The 9,626-nt window shown below is 39.4% G+C and overlaps 1 protein-coding gene across 1 annotated transcript in view; it reads right to left on the reverse strand.

Annotated features, from left to right (window-relative positions):
* Positions 1 to 772: 772 nt before the first annotated feature.
* Positions 773 to 9,626, reverse strand: part of ACO1 (aconitase 1, soluble) — a gene marked incomplete at its 5' end in the record, with an annotated part of 25,388 nt that continues 16,534 nt past the window's right edge. The window contains 10 exons of the mRNA XM_009700238.1: positions 773 to 986; positions 2,260 to 2,445; positions 3,476 to 3,598; positions 4,016 to 4,163; positions 5,615 to 5,757; positions 6,452 to 6,556; positions 7,314 to 7,438; positions 7,996 to 8,152; positions 8,431 to 8,515; positions 9,005 to 9,140. Of these exons, the coding sequence (XP_009698540.1) occupies positions 873 to 986; positions 2,260 to 2,445; positions 3,476 to 3,598; positions 4,016 to 4,163; positions 5,615 to 5,757; positions 6,452 to 6,556; positions 7,314 to 7,438; positions 7,996 to 8,152; positions 8,431 to 8,515; positions 9,005 to 9,140 (1,322 nt within the window). The remainder of the gene's footprint in view (positions 987 to 2,259; positions 2,446 to 3,475; positions 3,599 to 4,015; positions 4,164 to 5,614; positions 5,758 to 6,451; positions 6,557 to 7,313; positions 7,439 to 7,995; positions 8,153 to 8,430; positions 8,516 to 9,004; positions 9,141 to 9,626) is intronic.

Below are 9,626 nucleotides of genomic sequence, written 5' to 3' on the forward strand. Positions count from 1 at the left end.
TAGTGTAATCACTGGTTGCTAACTGCCATAAAAATTGCTGACAAGGATCTTGAAATTGTGGTAGTTTGTCCTTGTGAGGACATAAAACAGGAGGAAGTACATCACAGCAGTATTCTGTTGGGTTACAGAAGTCTGCCGGCATCTGATAGTATTTATATTCATCCCGTCACACGCAGATTATTCAAACAAACAAGAATGAAAATAGGAGAATTCAAGACTTGCTCCTACAGGGACAATGAGAAGAGTTTAAAGTCAAAGCTTTGTTCCACATCTCAGTAGTGAGTATAATAAAAAAAAACCTCCAGACTTCTTGAAAATAAGTTTAATTTTATCCATTAGAAATATTATCCCCAATAGGTCCACCTTTTCACAAAGGCTTAGATTTTAAACAACAAAGTTCACATTTTTTAAAATTAATAAACAGCTGAATAATTAATTTCAGTATTAGATTCAGATTCTGGTCAACTGAATAATTACTTTTTATACTGTCAGTTAATTTTTGGATCACTGATACGAGCATAGAACTTAACTTCAGAGTCAAAATAAATGGACCAAATATATGAAATCAGCAAATGATCTTCAGTAGTTCCACAGATTCCAGCAGTATTTTAATGACTTTTGCACTGTATTCTAAGGTAAGTCAAGCTAACCACCATATAAAACAAATAATAAATGCTATTTACTTCAATTGGGCAAGCGTGTCCAGTTTCCTGATACACAGAATAATTCGGCATTGTAAACAAGCCTTCTAATACAATCCACAAAAAACCTGTTCACTTACGGTTCACGCTTTCAAATTTATGATTACCATAGTTTTATTGTGAACACCAGAAGCAGGCTTGTACCTGGACGTTTTTGCTTAATGTTTTTTATTAGGATGCCATTTTACGTATCATGTAGTTCAGAATGCCGCCGTTGTAGAAGTAAGTGAGCTCCACGTCAGTGTCAAATCTCATGATGGCATGAAACGTTTTCCCGGTATCCAGCTGTTGGTGTTAAAGAAAGTCATTCAAGCAGCACAACCTTCCGCACATTACACAACTTTATCATAATAGTCCTTATTTTACTATGGTTTTGACATCTTAAGAAACTGTGGTAGAAAGCTAAAGTGAACAGGCAGTGGACATCAGTATTTTTTTCCACACTAGAGACTGCAGCCAGCTGCTTAAAAGGAAAGTGGTTTAAACCAAACCATAATAAACACAGTATGGAGCCTCCTTGCATTGCATTTGCTGACTCATTTAGGTTTATTGTTGATATAAGCCTAGAGGCATGAAAACTGACCATCCTTTCAAGAGGTTATACCAATTCTTGATATTCTTCTATGTAGTCATTCTTCTGCCTTAGGTACAACAGCAATACTAATTTCATTAGCTTTCTTTGAGGCCTAGTGTTTGGGAATCGGAAGGGCACAAAGACAGGTGCATGAAGTGAATAAAGCCACTGTGTTTTACTGAAGACTCCCCTAGTTAGGTACTTTCAGATGCATGCACAATGTTCACATGTGACTGATGAGCTGACCAGCTCTTTGTTATCTATACTTTCTCCATTTCATGGCAGTTAATGAGGCACATGTAAACAACTATTTTTAGAAGCTAATCCAGGAAGACCACCTGCATTAAATGAACATGCAATAAGTAGATTGTTTTGCGAGCTGCAGTAAAAAAGCAGGCTTTGATGCTATTAGGTTAAGTAAGTCAGTTTTACAGATGCTCCAATCAAGAATAAAAAAGAAAATCGTAGATGCTAATATTTTTCAAAAAAGGGCATAGGTTTGGAGGCAAAGCTAGGCAAACAGTAGTCTAATACTGGGCCTGAAGTTTAACTAGATTTTATGCTGAGTATGCTTAGACCTCACTTCGAATGCTGCAGTGTACAATATTCTCTCAGTTGAATTGTCAACGAATTATTTTAATTTTAAATTAATTCAAATAAATTAGTTTAATTTAATACTTACAGTTCACTTTCTATTGTGCTTCAAACATATAACTGAGACAGAAAAATAGTGGATTTTGAAAGACTGGTCCAAAATACAGGACTGCTTTGTGCTAAGTAAAACAGTTTAGGTGTGGTGCTTTTATAACCCATCATAGCAAATTCCTGTTAGAATGACTGTTATCGTCCCCTTCATCTCATTTCTTCTCCCCTCCTCAAGTGAGAGAAGCTTACTGCCATATGAAAGCACATTGTTTGAAGAGACAGTTAATTTTGAGTGAAATTATGGTGATTCAGAAAATTCAGCCCTTCAGTGTCTCATACCTTAATCTGGATGTTCATCTGTGGTTTTAGTTTTTCAGGAATGATAATCGTGTAACGCTCCCGTCCAGTGAGTCCTAAAGTCCCTGCATCCTCTCCAGGTAAATACTGCAGAGGAATCACTCCCATCCCTACTAGGTTGCTTCGATGAATTCTCTCATAGCTTTCAGCAAGCACAGCCTTGACACCCTGGGAAAAATACAACAGGTATAGTTATCTTCATGTTTCAGGATAGTCTTTCTGTGCTTATAGGAAGGAAATTGGTACGTTTGTGGTCCTCTCCATTTCATTTACCAGCTACTGGTAGAGTCAGCAGGTCCGTCTGACAGTGGATTGTCCAGAATGACTTGACTATATGTTAACTCTCAAACATGTTTAAAAGAAGACTGATTGTCAAAAAATCACATATACTTTCTCAGGAATCCTGCATACTTCTTTAACGTGTCTTATGTAGAGCACCACCAGTCATTTTCCTAACGCTTGCTAATTCAGTGTTGCACTGCTACACTACAAGCTCCAGGATGCAGTTTAATTAATTTCTAAATTTTTACATGTTAATACAGTTAAGACAAAAAAATCACCACTGGAAAAAAGCAAACAAACAAACACTTAGACAAAGGTAATCTTAAACACCAACTCTCCTAAAACTTTAATAATTCAGACACTATTGCCTTCACAAATCCCACACTAAGAAAGCTTGAATCAGAGTTCATGCTGGTAAATAGCGTAGGATAGGACAGATAAAGAACGAAATGGGTATTTCGCTGTACATGGATTTTTATTAGGCTCCTATAACAACACTGCTAAGCATCCCTGCAATCTGCATAGTGAAGCCATGCTAAATTTCATTTTCACTGATAACTACCCTTCTCTTACACTTTCTGTCTTCCCTGCTAAGTGAGCTGAAGCAGGCAGCTGGAAGCAGAGCAAAGGTTTACTGGGTTATATGAAGCAGAAGTAAAGAGACTTGCCTTTCTAGTGTAGCCTTACGGATTTCCAGCTGAAGATCAGTCAAGGCTTCCAGTCTGAACAGGATCTATTAATATTTAAATAGCTTTTGCAGCTCTGCTGTGGCTCTTGGAGGTAGCTGAGATGTCAAAATAGCTCTTGCTACCAAACGTGAGAAGGAGCTACTCAGGATGCTGGTCATAAGCTAGTCTTCCTGACAAATGAATGCACTGAAGTACTGTCCTCCTTCCAGTTTACTGTAGTCACTCACCAAGAGGAATGGTCCTTTAGCTGCCCAGTCTCTGGAACTTCCTGCACCATATTCCTTCCCAGCCAGCACGATCAGAGGATGGCCAGCCTGCTTGTATCTTTCTGCAGCATCAAACACATCCAGCTGAAATGAAAATGCCAAAGACTTTATACACTTTTTAGAGGTGGAAGCATAGTTCCAGGGAAACAAGGGAAAAAGTGTCCCCACATACCTAGCTGAACTCCACACTTCTGCCAAGCAGCACTTTAATGATACTAACCATACAGTGCTTTCTGGCTTCTAGTCTGATCTCACTGCCAACACAAACCTTTACCTTCCACTATCACTTCTACAGTGGTTATACTCTTCACTGATATGCCTGATAGCACCACATTATCTAGGGATGTGTGACCTGCTTCCCTAGGTCAATACCACTCCTGTGCCCTCATTAGCTTTACTTAAAAGGCACTTAAGTAACTTACCTAAGGTGTAAGCAGGAAAGCCAGTACTAATCTACTCTACTGTCAATAAGCCTCAGTTTAGAGCAACATGTGTACTTACAGTTTCCCCAGAAGGGAAATGGACAGTCTGGGGTCCTTGTTTATCAAGAAATTTGTTCACCAAGCGAATGTTTGCAAATGTTCCTCTGGCCATGACAGCATCATTCCCTCTGCGGGAGCCATAGGAGTTGAACTCCCGAGGAGTCAAGCTATTAAGGGAAAAGAAAACAAAGAAAAGAAGTAAACTTGTTTCCAGACTGAAGCACTCTGTGCTTTAAAAAAAAAAAAAAAAAGTAATGAACTGTACTTCTGAGGTAGCTATGTACATAGATCCCACCATGGCAGTATCATCCAGTTAGCTGATACTTTAAAGATTTTTTGAAGGGAAAAAAAATTAACAAAAATAAAAATCTGCCTACAGCTTGGTCACAGAAAGTAGCTTTCATGGTATTCTCATCCCTTGTCCTAGAAAACAGTACCTGACAGTGATGCAAGGATATAGTTCATGTTAGGTCAGATGACACAATATAATTCTTTATTGATAGCTGGCTACTGAAAGTCCTCCTCATTATTTACATTACCATAGCATCTAGAAGAAGGGTAGACACATCACTGTGCTAAACATCTAAAAGGCAGAGAGAGCCCCTGCTGCAAGTTACAACTACAGAAGAAAAAGTTCATTTGCAAACAGAGGTATGGGAATGAGGGGACACTCCAGTCTAACAAGTTAAAAAAAAATAAATGTGCTGGAGCGTGACAGAAAACTGGACTGTTTGCATTGGGCTACATCCAAACAGCAGCTATGACGTACACCACTGTTCTGTAACGTGTGTAGGACTATCTAGATTTCAAAGTGACTGACAGAAGAGGGCCAGAGAGTCCAGAGCAGTTAGTTTTCAGTTGATCACACTGTTTTAATCAATTTCCTCTCCAGAACTGTTAGGTCTAGTGAATATACTTTTTTTTTTTTTATATAATGTCGGTGCTGTTCCTCAAAACACCACTGAAGTTGTAAGAAGTGCTAAACCAGAGAACGAAAGTATTATATTATCTGTGAAGACTGAATAGAGCAACTCAGCAAGTTCCAGTCTTGCCTTAAGTTGAACTCAGAGTACTAAACTGACAGGCTGGCCACAGAAAAAGACCAACATTTTAGAGCAGTTTGGACTCCAACCACAATAGCTTTGTTAGTTTTTGCACCTGTACTGAAACCTAAACTTCTGGATGTTCTGTAGCTCCTGACAGCCTAGATCTACGAAATAGTTGCATATGCTAGAAAAAGTCAGTATAAAACCAATTTTTGGCATTAAGGACCATGATCATGTTGCTTTAATATGGAGATAAATCTCGACTCCCTTATTTATGAACAGACTTACTAGCCTGACAGTTATCTTCTTTCCCTCTCACCACATAAGGGTCTTCAGCTCTCCAGTGTAATAGACATACACACTATATGCAAGTTCTTACACTTGGTGAGAACTGCTGAAATAGCAGAGAAAGAAATGCTTTTCTTTCTTTTTTTTATGTATTCCCCAGGCATGCATCAAGGTATACAAGCGTATGTGAACAGACAGCAGATATGTATGCCTGTCACGTGGTATAGTAGTTGTGCCTTGTTTCCTCTTCCCAATTTATAACAAGAACAAGATTTAGTGCTTACCCTCTGCTGGTCAAATAACGGGCTGCAGGACTATTTCTTGCTATATTCCCAGCTGGAGATATGTGGTCAGTTGTCACAGAATCCCCAAAACTCAACAGGACATAAGCATCTTCTATTGTTTTTGGACTCTGAATAGCCAAAGTCTAAATCGTCATAAACATGAATAAAATCATTAAAATATGACACACAATTCCTTTACCTTTCTGAAAAGTCTAAATTGCAAAATAAAGTCTACCTTTTTACACAAGTTAGAAGAAAGAAAAAAACCCAACCCTACTAAAAATGTTTACGTTCTTGAACAAAATATGATGTCCTGGCTGTCTGTCAGCAAGTCCATGCATGAAGAAAAAAAATGAGGCAAAAAAAATTAGCTGAGGCTTCCTGTGGTACATACATGAACGCAGATGAAAATCCAGGATTCCTAGACATCTGCATGCATTGAAATCTGCATTTTCGTTTAAATTGTACTGAAACAGCAAACTAAACACTGAACTATTTGGTGCAAAATGCAGGCAGCAGAATTGTGAGTTTTGTTTCCTGTCCTTTTCTCTCACTTGCTTTGTGACTATTTGAAAGTACTTGAAAGTATTTCAGCTTAAAAGGAAAAGAAGATTTTTTAAAAGCCCTAAAGTGGCAGGGAATCCTTGCAATTTTCAGATTTACTCATGCCTTTGCATTAGAATGAATACAATAGTGTAATTCTAACATTTGAGAACCAAGGCTTCGATAGGCTATGGTGGATGCTCCTAGGCCCCTTAAGTGGCTTTGCTTCACCTTTAACATTAGTCAAGGTCACTACAAACTTTGGTGTGATTCAAAGGGAAAGCATGCACATACCAGACCATCAAAGAAAGGTGGAGACTTGATGTAAGTTGACTTGGGATTCCAAGTATATAGTTTATCTGAAGGAGCATCTAAGGCATTCCAAGATTTGTTTACTGTCTGAAAAACACATAAAAACATCCTATTGATTTCTAAGTTTTCAGAAGCAACAGAATTACTTCAGAATCCAGGTAAAATTACAAATGTTACTTTAGTAAAAGCCTTGTGTATTTCTTAAAGCACTTTGGGAAATTCTTATGACCATATACATTATGTTTGTTGTCTGCTTTTGCTTTGTTTTTTAATGATGCTATCTATTAAAACAGTTAGGAAAACCCTCATTTCATTACAAAAGAAGAGCTGCTCACCCAGTTTTCTGACAACTACCTACATTATGCACACAGATAACACTTTATAATTCTCAAGAGTATTTATCAGTAGTCTTAAGAAGCTTTCCTAAGATGTAAACCTTAAGAATATTTTGGTTCAACACCTGAGAAAGATTTGCAGGGAACATTACCAAGTACAAGTTTTTTTCCTGATTTGAATACTATTAAGGAATGCAAATGAATTGTATGTCAGCTGAAAAAAACCCCAAACATCTGTGAAGCCAGAGTATCTCCCTTTCTAATATCAGACCGGGATGACTGTTTAAAATACATCATCAAAAAAATCATTAAGGAGCAATTTTCAGATCTGTAAGAACCAATTAATTACTCAGAAGCTACTTAAAAAACCAATTCATTTGAATACTTGTCAGAACAGGAGCAACAGCAATAGAAGGAAAAGGTTCATTTCATTATCAAGATGAGATTCTTTAACATCTTCAGAGTAGCACAGTACATCAATCAAACTACTGCCCAGGGGATTAATTCACCTCTATTTTTTGGTAGACCTCCTTGAACATCCCAGGAATAACAAACTGACGCTCAACAGCCTGAATCTCATTTCTTGTTGGCCAGATATCTTTCAGGAAAATCTTCTTCCCCGAAGCAGTTATTCCTGTAGAAAATGGTATTGTTATGTTTGTCGCATAAGTTTTCCATTAAGAAAGAAAAAGTTTATCATGGTGTCCTTTAGCTATATGTTCCTTCTAACCTTGTTAGCACTTACGAGACACACTTTATTTCGCCTACAAGGGTCTGACAGAAGAAGGTCTCAAACTTGATGATGCCTGTATATACACCTTTGGTGATTTCCAATGGCCTTCCACAATAATTTACAGAATAATTTAGGTTGGAAAGGATCTTTGAGGGTTGTCTAGCTGAACTACCCTGCTCAAAGAAAGTCTACTAGGTCAGGTTGCTCATGAGAGACTGTCACCCAGATATAATCAAAAAGATGCCCCTGTGGAATTAGAGTATTAGTCAGGCTTGGCTTCCCCATTTCTCCATCACAGAGACTCCTTGTTGCTCTGTTTCTTAACCATTGCATGCTTTGTATCCCAGAGGTACTCAGTCATTTGAAGTATCTCCCTAGGACAAACGTTTCTGAAGAGCTTAATTCTAACCAATTTAGTTTTTATTATATGCTGTAAAAAGAAGCTGACACTGTCTTACCCAAAGGCTCTTTCTCAAAGTCGATCCGGATAGTCCCTGCAATTGCATAGGCTATTACCAGTGGCGGGGAGGCTAGGTAGTTAGCACGGGTGTTGGGATGGACACGCCCTTCAAAATTCCTATTGCCAGACAACACACCCACCGCTACGAGATCTCCCTGTAAGAGAGAGTTTGAGACAGAGGCAGCTGAGGTGCTCACAGACTCCACACACCCAGCAAGTCCACAGAGCTGCACCATGCTGCAACATCCATGACTGGACAGTCACAGAATCATCTCATTCCAAACAATCCCAAAGCACTTCCCACAGAATAAAGAATATAGACTGAATTTACTTTGCACACAGTTGAGAAGAGTTGGTGCAGTGTTACACAGCTCAGAACAGCACACAGCAGAGAACAGCTTACCTAATAAGCTGCAAAGGAAAAAATGCATACCTGTGTAATGGCCTCAACAACAGACTCTGGTAGGGGTCCACTATTGCCAATACATGTCATACAGCCATAACCCACCACATCAAACCTAGACAGAGCACAAAAATCATCAGTGAACAAAAAGTTATTTTGGAGGAAGATGTTCAACCCCTTAGCAGTTGGCTACGGCTCCTTTCAGAACACATACTGTTTTAGCAAACGAACTGCTGCTGAAAACAGCATTTCTGAGAACGCTCAATTTTTATCACCGCAGTCACTGCCCAGGCACACAGAATAAAGATCTGGGAAATCTGTTATCTAGCAAGATGAACAACAATATCGTGTCTTTTATGCTATTTTAAAACCATTTGTCTTGAAAAGTAACCCATTTTCCTGCTTAAGAACATGAGTCTTCAAGACGCTACAGCAGGCAACACACCTTCTCCCTTGTTGGCACAGTCAGTCAGCACAACAGCAACACGTTAACTCATGCAGGATTGTGCCACAGGGTAACTGTCATATTTTTTATGAGATATGAGAGAAAGTCACTGCTTTTAGATAAGCTGCCACAGGACAACAGTAAGAAAAGCACTCTTACCCTAGTTGGGAAAGGTAACTCATAACTCCGCTCTCTCGCAGATAGTAAGTGACAACCCCGCTTCCTGGGGACAGGCTAGTTTTAACATATGGCTTCACTGTCAAACCAGCTTCAACAGCTTTCTTAGCAAGCAATCCTGAAAAACGCAAAGGATAGTTGCAGTTTTGCCTGGAAGTGGGACAGTTTGGTGGATCAACAGGTTAACAGAAGTACCATTAAATAACTGGAAAACAGAAAAAGCTCCGTTTCCAGCAATGAAAAGACACAGAGCCAACAGCACTGTCCTGGTTTGTCTGAAACAGAACTATTTCTGCTTTCAGTAGATTTTAGTTTCTTTTCTTCAGATAAGTTTTCTTAGTAACTGCCCTGTCTGGAGCTGACCACAGGTTTCAGGCAGCGCCTGCTGTCACAGTTGATGGTGGTTCATGTCTGTAGTTGTTGCTGGGGCAGGAGCGGGATTGTTATGCAGAAATGCCCACGGGTGGGTGCTTGTTCCCTGCGGGCTCTCTTGGGCTCCGCTGGGCTCCTCGTGGGGGAAGGCGGAGGAGGGATCGCACCCCCAGAAGCTGCAGGGGGCACAGGTGACCCAGGTCTGACCAAGGCAGTATTCCATCCCACCCAC

The sequence above is a fragment of the Cariama cristata genome, unplaced genomic scaffold (genome assembly GCF_000690535.1).
Source record: "Cariama cristata isolate BGI_N322 unplaced genomic scaffold, ASM69053v1 scaffold42655, whole genome shotgun sequence".
In the NCBI taxonomy this organism is placed as follows: Eukaryota; Metazoa; Chordata; class Aves; order Cariamiformes; family Cariamidae; genus Cariama; species Cariama cristata.